The 15,343-nt window shown below is 43.5% G+C and overlaps 2 protein-coding genes across 2 annotated transcripts; one reads left to right on the forward strand and one right to left on the reverse strand.

Moving 5' to 3' along the window:
- The first annotated feature begins 4 nt into the window (after positions 1-4).
- pum3 (pumilio RNA-binding family member 3) lies at positions 5-7,823 on the forward strand. Its single transcript, XM_068732466.1, has 18 exons — positions 5-67; positions 1,073-1,148; positions 1,231-1,431; positions 1,844-2,030; positions 2,759-2,834; positions 2,929-3,022; positions 3,119-3,185; positions 3,326-3,500; positions 3,648-3,751; positions 4,177-4,255; positions 4,536-4,634; positions 4,931-4,984; positions 5,120-5,200; positions 5,296-5,438; positions 5,555-5,777; positions 5,871-5,958; positions 6,252-6,342; positions 7,045-7,823. The coding sequence occupies exons 2-18, from the start codon at positions 1,082-1,084 to the stop codon at positions 7,172-7,174; spliced, it is 1,959 nt and encodes a 652-aa protein (XP_068588567.1). The 5' UTR covers positions 5-67; positions 1,073-1,081; the 3' UTR covers positions 7,175-7,823.
- A 548-nt stretch (positions 7,824-8,371) lies between these two features.
- Positions 8,372-15,059, reverse strand: kcnv2a (potassium channel, subfamily V, member 2a). Its single transcript, XM_068732462.1, has 9 exons — positions 14,922-15,059; positions 13,934-14,068; positions 13,118-13,296; positions 12,831-13,002; positions 11,203-11,394; positions 10,743-10,997; positions 10,529-10,645; positions 10,192-10,317; positions 8,372-9,093 (listed from the first exon to the last, which is right to left on the reverse strand). The coding sequence occupies exons 1-9, from the start codon at positions 15,057-15,059 to the stop codon at positions 8,815-8,817; spliced, it is 1,593 nt and encodes a 530-aa protein (XP_068588563.1). The 3' UTR covers positions 8,372-8,814.
- Positions 15,060-15,343: the final 284 nt, after the last annotated feature.

Consider the following 15,343-nt stretch of genomic DNA (forward strand, 5'->3'; position numbering starts at 1 on the left):
CCGTAAACCGTGCCGGTTACAGAACGCATGGGACTGAGCTGAGACGTCGCGTGTGTACATCTGGAATGTAAGTTACACCAATGAACACATGTATATTGTGTTATAGTTCGCGTTACTGGGAGGAATAGACCAAAGAAGCGAATTGCGTTATCGACAGTAATACCATGTGTTGATATCTAATGCTAATGCATTGTTTAGTTATGCTATAAGCTAGGCTATTGCTTCGGAGACTCTTAAACGCTAACATTATCCAGGTGAAGTAGTGACCTAAAACTAATCATGTTGAACTTAATTAACGTTACAAATGTGACAAGTAACGTCATCGTCATCAAAACGTGCTTGAGTATCAAAAGTACGAAGTAACAATCGGTCATGAAACAGTTTCTTCTGAGTGTTCCAGTATTCCTGGGTGTTTAGCTAACGTTGATTAGCAGACAGAGGTAGTTTATTGTGGTCTGTGGGCTGACTTTATAACAGTGTGTGTTACTGTAAGAAACTGGTAATGTTTGCGTCCTAAATCTCCCTCTGAAGAGCCTAACTCTTAATACTTAATACCACATGTTAGCGTATTTAACGTTACGTGATATTCACTTTTAACATTAACTGCCGTTTTGGGTTTCGAAATTTTCCGCCTACTTATTTATACGTCATTAAATGGTCTTAAGTTTGTTGTTCATGGATTCTAAAATAATACTAATTTATTTATTTTTGAAGCCCAAACTAATAAGCTTTTATTGATTTAATGCAGTTGGTTGTTGGGACCAGTCGTGTTTTATATGAATAGAACTCCTTTTATACTGACATCAAATCCAACTTTCCGGCCAGCTTTGTCCAACTATTTAAGTTTAAGATACTAACAGCAGTAAAGACTATGATACTTGATCTTAAAATGTATTATAGTGTAGTGATTCATTTCAGCAGACACCTTCAGCTTCGATAGACTTGCTGCTCAGCCTCTAAATAGATAGGCCTGTGTGGGACGTTGGTTTGTGAGATTCTCTTTGGAGCCCAGAGTTCTGATCACTTGTATGTCTCTCTGCTGTTGTCTTCGTCTCCTTTTTCCTCTGTGAAGCACGTTAGGATGGAGGCTAAATCCCCCAAAAAGTCTTCTCCTAAAGACAGAAAGAAGTTCCCACAGAAAGGAAAAGGTAAGCGGTAGTTTACGTTAACCAGCTGTGCACACCGTCACTTTCAACCAGGTTTGTCATCGGCACGTCTCACTCTGTCCAGATTCCATGGGGACCAAACTTGGTGGAAAACCAGGCGGTAAGAAGCCCTACAAGGCTTTCGACAGCACAGAGAGAAAGGGCAGACCGAAGGGTGGAGATGGAGACAAGCGAGAACACAAATTTCCTTTCTCCAAGGCTGACGGGGGGCCTCAGAAGAGGACTATGCCTTTTAAAGCGAAAATAAAAGAAGAAGAGGGTGAAGGTGAGAAAACATTTGCTTGCTTGCTTGTCGTTTTTTTTGACTTCCCGGTCAGATTACAATGAGAGTTTGCGTATTTCATTCTTTGACATCTCATTGCCAGTTAGTGTTTTCACTCACAGATCCTTCTTGTGCTTCATGTCACATGACAACTAAACATAACTGCTTGTTGTAACAACTGAAATAATACACTAAATATCCAATAAACCTGAAAAACAAAATGGATATTAACGACATGAACATGGGCGTCTGATTGCCTGTTTTGCTGTTCTGCTCAAAGCAGTCGCAGTCACTTAAACTCCAGTGTGAAATCATTTTAAAGGATTTCTGTGTGTGTGTGTGTGTGTGTGTGTGTGTGTGTGTGTGTGTGTGTGTGTGTGTGTGTGTGTGTGTGTGTGTGTGTGTGAGAGATCAGGTCCGGTGGTCAAGAGGATGAAGAAAGGCAAGTTTGATCCGAAGATGAAGGAGCTGTCGGAGGAGGAGCTCAAGAAGAACAGGCAGCAGAGGAAGAGGGATCTGAAGAACAGCAGACAGGAGGCGGAGAGGAAGGACATGTTCCAGATCATCCGTCAGTGCAAACAAGTGTGGGGAGACCTCAGGAGGTACACACACACACACACACACACACACACACACACACACACACACACACACACACGCACGCGCTGAAAGTGAGAGTTGAACCCCTGACTTTGACCCTCTTTATGCTCTTTTTTACCTTTGTAAACTAAAAAGAAAGTGAACGTTGAATGAAAACATGTTACTACAGACCGTGTGTGTGTGTGTGTGTGTGTGTGTGTGTGTGTGTGTGTGTGTGTGTGTGTGTGTGTGTGTGTGTGTGTGTGTGTGTGTGTGTCGTAAAGCTACATGTCACTCAAGAGGGAGGATATCTCCGCTACATGTTCCCTAAAGGTGACAAGAGCGCAAGGAAAGCGGGGACCTTTTCCTGACCAGTTAACAGTAGTTCCACATATGGGCCTCCATTTCTAACAATCACCTTCAATGTTCAAGTTCAAGGACCTCTGTGGTACTAAGACCTGGTTAAGAGAGGAACTGAAAAACAAATGTGGGGTGCTTTTGAACCCCTTGTGACCCCACCAAAGGAAAGCATACGAATGTAATTGTTTGCTTAAAAACTATTTATTAAGAAACATATAAGATCACAAGAAAATTAACCGGAGGAATGTCCACTAGATTGTCTGACTCAAAAAACTTCTTTCTTCTTCTCTAACAGTCAATCCTACTAAGAAGCCTCATTGTCCTCCCTTCAAAAATGTAAAATCATAAACCTGCCTGATGATGATGATGTGTGGTGTGTATGTGTCAACAGGAAGAAGTGCGACAACGACATAAAGAAGAAACTGATGATGGAGCTTCACGATCTGATCCGCGGGAAGATCCAACAGGTGAGTCTTACTCCGTCTTTTCATCCGTTTACTGCAGATTCGAGGTTTTGTTTGTGCGTTCCCTCAGAAATGAATGCCCCCCCCTCTCCTCCAGATGGCGTTTGCTCACGACTCGGTGCGAGTGCTGCAGTGTTTCATCCAGTTCGGCAGCCACGAGCAGAGACGTGAAGTGTTTGAGGAGCTCAGGGGTGAGCACACAAGCTTTATGGTTTTACATTTTTGCCGTACGAGTAGAGCAGCTAATTAACAAATACGAACTGCGGGTGCTTTGTTGTCTCCCACAGATGACGTCATCTGTTTGTGTAAGTCGCAGTACGGCAAACACGTGGTGAAAAAACTGCTGATGTACGGGTGAGTCGGCTCAGATTGGTTTCTCCTGCCTCTCGCTTTCAGCAAACGTCCCATTTTCGAATCAGACTCTCATGTGGTCCAGTTAAAAGATATATAGATGTTATTTCAGTTGTGTGTGTGTGTGTGTGTTTCCTCTGCAGGAACAAGGAGCTGGTGGGGGCGGTGATACCAACATTTAAAGGTCACGTGCGCCCGATGCTTCGCCACGCCTCCGCCTCGTCCATCATCGAGTACGCCTACAACGACAAAGCCGTGCTCGCACAGAGACTCATGCTCACCGAGGGGCTGTACGGGAACACCTTCACCGTCTGCAAGGTACACACACACACACACACACACAGATTATACACCACGGTGTTTGACAATGTTGATGGTATTCTGATCCCGTATTGGATCAACTATGGTTATGTGTGTGTTGTGTGTAATATCTGCTGCTGACTGACTGACTGCCTGTGCGTCCAGTCGTCCGTGTGCAACACCATCGAGAAAGTTGCGGAGGCGAACCCGGACAAGCTGAACAACATCATCGACGAGATGAAGCAGATTCTCACGCCCATGGCTCAGAAGTAAGATGAGAAAACGTAAAAAAAAAAAAAAATCGCACGCTCGGCACTTCTGATGGGCATTTTCCCCGTTAGTCGCGATAACGGAAGAATAGGAGACAAAATGAATAGGAAACCACAACGAGAACAAAGCAAAATCATGTTACAGGTAAATGTAACACTGACATGGAAGACAAGAGGAATTTCCTCATTTGAGGATTTGACTAATTAATAACCTTTGATTTGAGATTAGAACAAATTCAAAAGCTGCTTTGATCGAGATTGAAGTTTAGTTATTATTATAGAAACTCTGTGAATGCAACTTTATTTCAATTTTTTTTATTTATTTTCTTTTGTTCCCCATTTTCCTTTTCTACTTTGTCATTTGAATTGATATGATGCAATTCATTTTTAATTTACTTTGATTGTATTTTGTTATTGTGTTTCAGAGAACAAGTGATCAAACACTCTCTGGTCCACAAAGTCTTCCTGGACTTCTTCCTGTTCGCACCCGACAAACCCAAAACGGTAAGAAGCCCGTTGACGTCTCACACGATGTCCTAACGTCTTTCTCTAGTAATGCTTTGAAGAAGGCTACAGGGTGCCGGTAAAATAAATCAAAATGCAACAAAAAAGGCCCAAAAAATCTGCAGAAATTTGACCTATGAAGTAGAAAAATAGAACAATTTTACAGGAGCACAAAATCATTTCAAAATAAAAGACAGGTTGATAGGTTTCTTGAGTGCTGACTGTATTTACCACTGACATGTTTCCTCTCTTTGGTTTGTATTCGTTGTGACGTGAGCAGGAGATGATTGAGTCGATCAGAGAGTCTGTCGTCTACATGGCTCACACACACGACGGGGCTCGAGTGGCAATGCACTGTTTTTGGCACGGGACGGCTAAGGTGTGTACTCGCACACTAATAACGCAATAATAACAATTTGCCACCCTTTTATGTGGATGTCCAAACAGTGTTGATGGTGAATGTAGCCAATTGAAGCAATACAGTCCCTCAGTGCGTGTTATATAGACCAAGAAAGATGACTTCTCCTATCCACATAAAAGATGGTGAATTGTCCCTTTTTTAAAACAACTCTTTATGGGACAAATATCCAGAATGTTAGAAGAATCCATCAGACTGTATAATTAGTAGATTTGGCCTTTCAATGGTGTTATAAGTTGGGTTTTTTTATGTTTCAGGACAGAAAAGTCATCATCAAAACTATGAAGACCTACATGGTGAAGTTTGCCACGGTGAGTTCTCAGTGCCGCTCCTTTGATTCATAATAGAAACAAGCTTTCGATGCTTCATTAGCCTTTAGAAAAGATCAGAAACTAAATGATTATTTACCAAGAAAGGTCTGAACCAAGCCTGTCATTTGTCCACAGGGAGAGTACGGCCACCTGGTTCTTCTGGCCATGTTCGACTGCGTGGACGACACCAAGCTGGTCAAACAGGCCGTGCTCTCAGTACGTGTGAAGTCATGTGGTTTGATGATGCTTCATCTGATGATCGATGTAGCCACTGCGATGCAATGTTGAAAATTCTCGTCTCACCCGTTCAGGAGATCTTGGCGTCTCTGGATGAGGTCATCGGTAATAAATACGGTAAGAAGGTTTTGCTGTACCTGCTGAATCCCAGAGACCCGGCTCACCTGCTGCCAGAGATCATCAAGGTGCTGCAGCAAGGAGACGGAAACGCACACAGGTAACAGTTAGCGTTGACTCGGATCTTCCTAACAAATCAAAACCAATTTTTTTTTTGAGTGATGTCAAACGATTTAAGGTCCAAACGAGTGATCAGCTCTGCGTTCCTCTCATCAGTAAAAAGGACATGGCGGTTCGGAGGAAGGAGCTGCTGGAAGTCGTCTCCCCCCCGCTGCTGGAGCACCTCCGTGACAACGCCGCCACCATGGTGACGGACAAGGCGTCCAGCGTCACCATCAGCGACATCCTGGCGTCGGCCTGCGGTGACCTGCGGCCCGCCATGACGGCCGTGGCTTATCTGGCCAACCATGAGTTGGTGCCAGGAGGGACCAACGGACAGGTGCAGATTGTGTTGCTGGTGGGATGGTTGTTTTTACTCACAAACTAAAAAGGGCAGTTGTTCACTCGGGAGTTTTTTTTGTTTCTGCTGCAGCTTCACATGGCGGAGCATCCGGCAGGACACCTGGTGCTGAAATGGTTATTGGAGCAGGACATGACACTGGCTGAGGCCGGCAAGGAAGGTAAAGACACGCCTACCAGCCAGTGGTCGTTATAAGCACGGTTTCAGATCGGTTTATGTCAGCATGCTATGGAAATGAACTTAGAGAGACTTAAAGTCACTGAAAAATGAATGTTAAAGAGCGTTTCCCGAGATCATTGGAAAGTGATCTTTAATGAAGAGAGCATCAACCACTGTTGACCCGTGGCTCAACTTTCTAGTGCATTGAAATGAGTGACATTTTCAAGACAACAAACATCATCGCGTTGGACTATAACAGTGTCCTTTGTCTCTCTACCTCACTTGCCATCTCAGAGCGGTTCGGCAGGATACTGGTGGACACAGTGGGACCAGACAAACTGAAGACCTGGGTCAAAGCCAACAGAGGCGCCATGGTGCTCTGCAGGTCAGTGTGAACACACACACACACACACACACACACACACACACACACACACACACACACACACACACACACACACACACACACACACACACACACACACACACACACACACACACACACACACACACACACACACACACACACACACTCTGATTACATCATACACTGCTGTTACATCAGTTCACAAGCTTCCCTCTGGTAGTAGTTTTGCCTCCACCTCAGTACATTTGAAGTGAGTGGAGCACATTGAGTCTGTGGATTATTTAGGTCATTATTCAATACTTAATGCAGAGCCATCAGAGACAGGTAAAGTATCTGCATGGAGAGATGCCATTAGAGGAAAGGGAGACACACACTTTTGGTGTTTTTGTGGGCAGGCTAACGTTGTCAGACACTTTTTAATAACAATGTAACTCGTCAGTGGCAAAAACAAGCACTTTTAGTGAACGTACGTTGACTGTGAGAAATTGCCCCGAGATATAAACTAGCAGCTGCAGCGCTCTCCCATAATACTGGATCAATTTCACTTCGACACAAAGACGTGAGAAGAGAGTCCAGGTTGAAAAGTACCAAATCAAACAGCCAAGCCATGACATCACATGTAATTAGTTGAATGTAGGAATATGCTATTTATTGGATAATATTTGGATATCTGGTCCCAAGCTAACCTTTTGTGATCTCTGTCTGCGTTTCCGTGCGCAGCCTCCTGAACAGCTACGACAAGTCTGTGGCGGCAGAGGTGAAGGCGGCGCTGGAGTCCATCAAAGCAGAGCTCGGCAGCATCAGCAACAATAAAGGAGCTGAAATCCTGCTGGAGAATCTGAACAAGTAGAGACTTTTGATTCAAAAACAGACTTGTGATGTTAAAAGGCATCACTTCCTGTGCAGCTGTGGGTCTTTTCCCCCCCAGAAAACGCAGACAAGACTGCGAACGGGAACGTTTTCAGGAAGCGGATACAACCCAGAAGTCAAGTCCGTCCCTGATGGACAAACGGACATGAATTTGTGTGTAAATGTTGAGAATTGTATCTGTGAGTGATGAAATAAAGGTGACTCGGGACGCCACGAGAAAACAGGTTAAGATACGCAGATGCCTCTTGTGTGCCGGCAGCAACAATACACATCATGGGATTCAGTCTCTGTCAAGCTGCTTTCAATGAAACTCTATTTTTTCACATTAAAAGCTTGGACAAATAAAACCAAAACCATCGCTATGGCTAAAGACAACCTAAAGTTTTCCTTGTGGTCATTTGAGTGAACTGGCCCTTTAATGAGGTCTGGTTAACACAATGCAACATAGTCAGTGAATACAAACAGCAACACAATTCCTATTTGTCCAGTAGTCCTGACTGTTTATAGCCTTCTGATGTATAATTGTATAAGCTGAAAAGAACGTGTTGGCAAATTAAAGAATAGTTGAAGTATAAATAAAACATTTTTATGTCACAACAAAAATTTAAATAAACTCCATCAACAAGTAATTGTCAGTGTACTCTCATTTGTACTGCCATAAACTCAAACTGGACTTAAAAACATCTAGATTTTGTACTTGTTTTTCTACCATTGGAGAGAGCCTGGCTAGCAGTCCCCCCCCCCCCCCCCCCCCCAGTACTAATGTAACTCTTTGCAAGAAATCAAATAACTACATCCCAAAATGTCAAACACCGATCACCTCATGATCCTTAATGTAGCTTCAGCTGTCTTTCACTAAGCTTTTAACAAGGAAGTAACAACATACTGTTTATTACAGCAGAGCAACCGCTCACACACACACACACACACACACACACACACACACACACACACACACACACACACACACACACACACACACACACACACACACACACACACACACACACACACACACACACACACACACACACACACACACACACACACACACACCACACACACACACACACACACGGAGGGAGCTGCACAGCTTAATGACGACACGATTAAGAGACAAAGGTTTATTATTAGGGAGAGAGAGACGTATGGGGGAAATAAACAGGTCTTATATCCATCGTCCAGATGTCGGGTTTTCAATTTATGATTTCAGTCCAATTGGCGTTGGCTCTTGAATCCAGGATTACATGTGAGCTTTAGAGACTAATGGACGGAGGAAGAGTAGAGGTCGGTGATGATGGCGCAACCGACAGCTTTAGCATGGATGTACAATATGTAGATTAAAAAGAATGTAAGGATTAGTATGTAGCATTTTGGCAAGTAAAGTAAGAAAGGAAAGACATTTTCTTTTTCAATCTACTCCACACCCCCACCGATTGGGTGACGTTTTAACTGAGGTCCAGACAGTGGGAGATTTCTCAGCAGGTTATCGGTTCAAACCGCCATGACTCCTGCCGCCACATGGTCTGCATGTTACTATGGCCTCTACAGACTGTCGCAGGTCATTTTTCGCCCTCTGCCTTCCAGACAAATCTCACCGTAGAAAATCTACAGCCTGGCTCACCGCAGGCGGGATGTCCTCGGCTGAGCGGCGTCCTCGTAGCACTCGGCCAACCTCTTAGCCGCCCTCCTTTTGAAGTGCACCTTGCCGCGGGCCTTGGTGACGGCGGCGTACTCGAGGGACTTGAGCTTGGTGTAGTAGTCGGAGAACTTGTTGTAGAGGATGGAGATGGGCATGCCGTTGAGGATGACGCCGAAGGAGATGCAGGCGAAGGCGAAGATGCGGCCCAGGTTGGTCTCAGGGAACATGTCGCCGTAGCCCACTGTGGAAATACTCACCTGAAGGATGAAAGAGAGAAAGAAAGAATACTTAATGCAAAGGCACAATAAGATGATCATTTCTCTATTTTTTCAAATATAGACTGAGACACATAACGTTGTTTTACACAGGGCTCCTTAATGTAATGTGTAATGTCATTTACATATATTATTTATTTAATTCACAGGTTCCTGAAATGATTTTTAAAAAGCTGTTCATTTCCAAAAACAGGCTAAAACCATAATTTAAATGTATACATTTTAATACACAATTACATTTTTTTCCAGTCTAGCTACATTCTGTAATCGTCTCTTTATATGCTGTCGTAGTTCATTATTAGTGGCGGGGGACGCCTTTCCTGCGGAGGGATTCACAGGAGACAAATGTATGCATGTACTCTCTCCTACAGCGATATTAAAGAGATAGGATGGCTTTTATTGTGAAGCAGTCACAGGAAATGAGATGTATTTGTTATACATCTCATGTTAGCGCTGACAGAGCGGTTCATTTACATCTACAAATACAACACCGCTGTTGTTTCCATTTTGCTCAAATCCGGCGAGGACCCAACCCTCACCGGATTAACTGTGGTCTCAAAGTACCACCGAACAGATTAGAATCAGTCACATCTCATCTAAGTCACCCGGACCAAACGGCTCTCATAAAGGGCAGATATATTCATTCATATAACGCATGCCACGCTTATTCAGTCTAATCAGCATATCTCAAGGAAACCATTTTGAAAAGGTCTGTGGCTGACACTCTCCAAAGGTCTAAGGGTGGCCCAAAGCAGTCTAAATAATCTTGTGACATCACAGCACCACACAGCCTGACCTCCGTCCACGGTTTGCTGCAGCGCTCAATCTCACTGTAAACAGCGTTGTGACCTCCTGAGGTGTTGCTATGATGAATTATGTTTATGTTGTGCAAAATGGAGCAGATTTAGTTTTTAATCCTCAAGGAACCATTACGCAGGAAAGCACGTCACCGATGCTGCCACTTGTCTAGGTGTTTTTTTGAAACTAGCCGAAGGTGATGGTACACGCAGAAAGTGATGTTGCAGTGAACAGGTAGAAAGTAGGATGATTGACAGGTTGCTTGGATGTTTATGGACTCACAGCGGCCCACCACCAGGCGTGCGGCATGGAGGTGAAGTTGGTGTTGTAAACGTCGTGCTCCACGGTGTACACCATGGCTGAAAACATGAAGATGCCCATGCCGATGAAGAGCAGCAAACAGCCCACCTGCACACAAACAAAAAGGAATTATATTTAGAATTTCCCTATATGCTAACTTCATCATTTCACTCATAACTGTGAGGCGTGGGAGTCTTAGATCCATTAGCATCTATCCATACAGGCCATGCCCGTTTCTGTACTCACAGATTCTCTGGCATTTTGAACATATGCAGTACAAGATAATAGTCTTTGACACAAGCTGTGGGTACAGTCAGACCTGCTGGTAGCACTGTCTCAGGGTGAAGCCGAAGGCTCTGAGGCCTGTGGAGTGACGAGCCAGCTTCAAGATCCTGAAGATTCGCATCAGACGCATGATCCTCAGAACCTGACCCACCTAGAGAAAAGACAGCGAAGAAGAACCAATGTATGTGGGCGAAAAGTAAATCTAATCACCTCATCCTTGCCTCTCCCATCAGCCCTCTTTTTTTCACCTTTCCAACACGTGACACGGCCTCAATGTCCCCCGAGTGCAGGTGCATGTCCTCGTCCTCGAAGCACTCCAGGACCATCTGCAGGTAGTGTGGCAGGATGGCGACCATGTCCACGGTGTTCAGCACGCTGCGTACGAAACACTTGAGGTCGGGGGTGGACACCAGGCGCAGCAGGTACTCCAGGGTGAAGAAGCTGATGCAGAACGACTCCACGTTCTCGCCATAGAACCTGCCACTGAGCTGGCCCGACGCACTCTGCAAGAGTAAATGATCATTAAAAGAGTCCTGTTATTGACTGTTTGATGAAATTGTTTTCTTGTAATGTGTATGATTTGTGAAGTGGGCTCTATGGTCTGAAATTTAACTGGGGCAACTTTTTCTCTCTTCTTCATGTTTTTACACATTTGCTTTTCATTTGTTCCCCCTTCTCATACACACTCACACAAGGTGAAACACACACCTTGTACTGCATCTCCTCCACGGTGTTGAGCGTCATGGTGACCAGCGAGACCAGCACGAACATGGAGGAGGCGACGGCCATCAGCTTGGCGGTGACCGAGGAGAACGGCTTCTCCATCATGTTCCAGATACTCCTCCGGGTCGGTCCGAAGGCCAAGCCGTCAAATAGCTCCTCATTTTCCTCCATCTCCAGCTGGACGACACGGGACAGAAATGCATCCCATTCATGGAATTAAAACAGAAGAAAAGTTTTGGAAACTATGGCCAATCACGGAAATGACATGATTTTCTTGAATGAAGTCACTTTTATCAAGGATAAAACACAGTTTCAAAAACAGCGAGGACAGACGAACAAAATGTCTAGATCACAAACTAAAACGCAAAGAGGAGAAAACTGAATGTCAAGAGAGCACAGCGGGGAATAAACTGGTACAACAAACTGCATCACAGTGAGACCTCTGTGATGGGAACATCTGTCCGAATCTGTGCCAAGAAAAAGCTTATTCTCCGCTCTCCATCTGTCAAGACGGCGGAGCAGCGCAGTGATTTATAATGTAGGTCAGCCAGTTTCAGAGTCAGCCAGAAGATTACGAACACAATCTCACAGGTACAAATGTAAAAGCATAAACTGCTGAACCACCGAAGCTGGAAGGGGATGACTTCTTGGCATTATTATTTGCAGTATTTTTGGAGCTTGGAGGGGTTACATAGTTCATAGAGAGTATTCACCGACACTGAAAACTGCATCCAGTGTGTCCTGCAGAATATACATAGTAACTTTTTAATAAATGTAATTTTTCCAATGAGTACTACAAATTAATTTCCATTAACCTCCATTGTATTTGGGTGGAGACATAACTCTCAAAAGAATAAAACCAAAACTATATGCATTGATAGATGACACTGGAGCTGAGTGAAAAAAATATGTGAAATTAATTCTCACCATTAACTCAAATTTGTTGTGATAGTGTGTGAAAAAAAACAGATATATTAGAACAGGAGCTAATTAGGCCTTTTAGCTGTGTCTAATAGGCCAACGTTAGCTAATGTTGCATCCTAACTTGCTCGCAAGTCACCGTTGTTTACCGTTTTTCGCCATCTTAGTTTAGCGCTTTAGTATGCTAACATATGCTAATTAGCGCTAAACCCAAAGTACAGCTGTGGCTGATGGGAATGTCCTTATAGCTTTCAGGTATACGGTCATGAACATGTTGACGTGATGATGTCCTTGGATAAAAAAAAAAAAGTCAATCACCAAACTAATTTCTATACATCCTGAGGGGACCATGACACCACATTAATGACATCATGACTGACATTACCAGCAATATCATCTGTATTTATTCTTCATGGAGAGCAAACTTACAGACCGTTACAGACCAATGCTGTGTTAAAGAGGTCACTAATAATGTCTCAAACACGTCTGACACACACAAAGGCTCTGATTATCTCAGTTGTTTCTCCACTGTGGCCATTTACCAGAACACCACTTGAGGTTATGCTGAAAAATATGTGGACAACAATTCAGAGATCTGTAACCTGGCTATCTTCACCAAGTCTCCAGAGTTACAGGTAGGCTACATGCTTCTCTATCACCCTTACGAAACTATGGAAATAAAAAAAAAACACCTCTGCTATCAGCTGTCTCTGTATCTTCAGTTCCTCGTTCAGCTCGTCCTGCCTCTCTTCGAAGGAGACACGGCAGCAGCGTTGGCTGTTTCTGATTCTGACGCCCCAGTAGTTTATCTCCTCCAGGAAGTTGTGGGGACACAGCTCGTCTTTAATGCACAACACTCCAGTTCTGATGGGGAGGACAGAGAGACAGGAGAACGGGGGTCCAGAATTATTCCAAGGAGTCACATGAAGAAGACGGAAAATCCCTTCCTCTTTCATCTTACAATGCATTTTATCTGAACCTGTAGAAGTTGAAGATGTTGTGGAAGATTTTAGGATCCCGGTCGAAGAAGAACTCTTTGCTGTGGACGATGTAGTCGTCACACAGGTCCAACTTCCTGCTGTGGTCTGTGTACGTGGCCAACTGGCCGATCCGTGTCTTCGGATACCTGGCCGCTAACCTGTAAGGCAAGTAGTACACCTGGAGGAGAGGAAAACAGGAGAGAATAAAGTGAGATATAACATACATTTAAAATTGCAAAGAGGATCATTTGAACTACTAGAATGAAGATGAAACACACTTGATGGCTTTTAAAATGGTTGTCAAGTGTGAAAAAACACAAATTTAATATAAAAGTGTGTACTGTGTACACCTTCTCAGAGCCCACGGTCTTGTCTTCACATTGCTTGTTTTGTTAATGTTCTGCCATTGTATTTACAATGGCTTAGAACAGAGCAAAAGTTGCAGATCTTCACCTTTGAGAGGCTGGAACCAGAAACTTGTTTCATAATATTTGCTTGATACATTTCAAAGTAAACAGGAGCGATAAAAAAAAGAAAGAAACTGCAGCTGTAACACACATTGCCAGCAGGAGGCACAAGAGTTCAAATTACAGGAGCTATGTCTTTCTTTGCCTGTAGGAGGCGACGTCAACTGTTGCTTTACTTTCCTACAGCTGGTGCAGAACTGATCTGACAGTGACTGAACAGCTCCCTCTGGTGGACAATGCGCAGCCCGCTCAATGCTACTTTGCGAGTAAGTTACAATAAGAGATCAATCTGGTTTTCAGCATATCCAGCCGAGCAGCATGTTCGCGGTAGAAGTTGAGTAAAGTTACCGTTCCTCCAACGTTGATGTTGAGAGTGAAGTGTTTTTTCGGAGAGAGCAGCAGGCAGGTGGGAGACACCGGAAGTCGATCCTCCTCCTCATTTTCATACTCGGCATAAAGATCATAGATGTCTCTGCCCAGATCCTTCACAAACAACACAACAACTTTGGTGATGGATTCAGCATTTTAAGCTTGTCTACAAGCTGAATTAGACAATATGAAAAAAGGATCAAACTAAGCAGAATATAACAGAAAAACTGGGATAAAGATTAGAACATGCATGCGACTAGTTAAGTGTGTCTAATGAGATATATCATAATTAAAGAATGAGAAAAAAAAAAAAGAACAAAGAACATCTCTGTGATCAAAGATTTTTTTTGTCTTTTATGGTTTCTGATTTCTCTGTGCGTCACACTAAATCCATTTTTAATAATTGTTTTATTAATCATCTAAATCGTTTATGAAGCTCCCTGCTTCTCAAATATGTGAATTTGCTGCTTTACTCTGGCTTTTCTTGGGCTCTGGAACATTAATCAATAATGAAAATATTCATAAGTAGCAGCGCTATCTATCCATTCACACACATCAACAATAACATAGGCTTGCATTTTGAACACTTTGCTTTAAACCATTCGACAGATGGACGTGATTTTCACTCTCATTTGAAAACAAAATCCTGTAAAGTGAAGAAAATGGGAGCTTTGAGAAAGCACAAAAAGAACAATGACAAAAAACTAAAACACACAGTCAGGTTTTCATGACTTTTGGGGACAATACACTGACTTATTTCCCATACATTACCATAACAGCTAGCAGGCTAATCCTAACCCATACCTACAACTAACTACTGTATAAACCAAGTCTTCACATTTAGATGTAATAAATGTCATGTTACGGGGATGTACATTTTGTCCCCGTAAGGAAGGCGAGTCCCCACAATGTGACTGTGAAATCAGATCGGTGTCCCCTTAATGTATAAATAAATGAAATGTCTGACCTGCATGGAGTTCCATGGCTTAACAAAGGTGTTGGTGAAGTCCAGATAGTCGGCCGCTTCTTTCACAGATTGAGACCGGCTGCCGGGCTTGTAGCTGGATAACAAACTCCTGCTTCGGGCTCTGAGGTGGGTCAACATGGTTTCCTCCTAAAATCCAAATTGAACTGCTGGGAGAGACATCCTTGCAGCTCTCAACACCATCTCATTACGGACACAGCTGGTATCTTGCACAGGGGCACAAAACCTTTATCACACACACATCGACAAGACCACAGTAACAAATAAACAAGTAAACATGCATGCAAGGATGGGAAACGTCGGAGAGAAATCATGTCAACATACGTACACACACACATACACACACACACACACACACACACACACACACGTACACACACATACACAGTAATAAGGTAGGAAAT

This window comes from Cebidichthys violaceus, unplaced genomic scaffold (genome assembly GCF_023349555.1).
Source record: "Cebidichthys violaceus isolate CVI_PGR_0920_01 unplaced genomic scaffold, fCebVio1.0.p SCAF_59, whole genome shotgun sequence".
Classification (NCBI taxonomy): Eukaryota; Metazoa; Chordata; class Actinopteri; order Perciformes; family Stichaeidae; genus Cebidichthys; species Cebidichthys violaceus.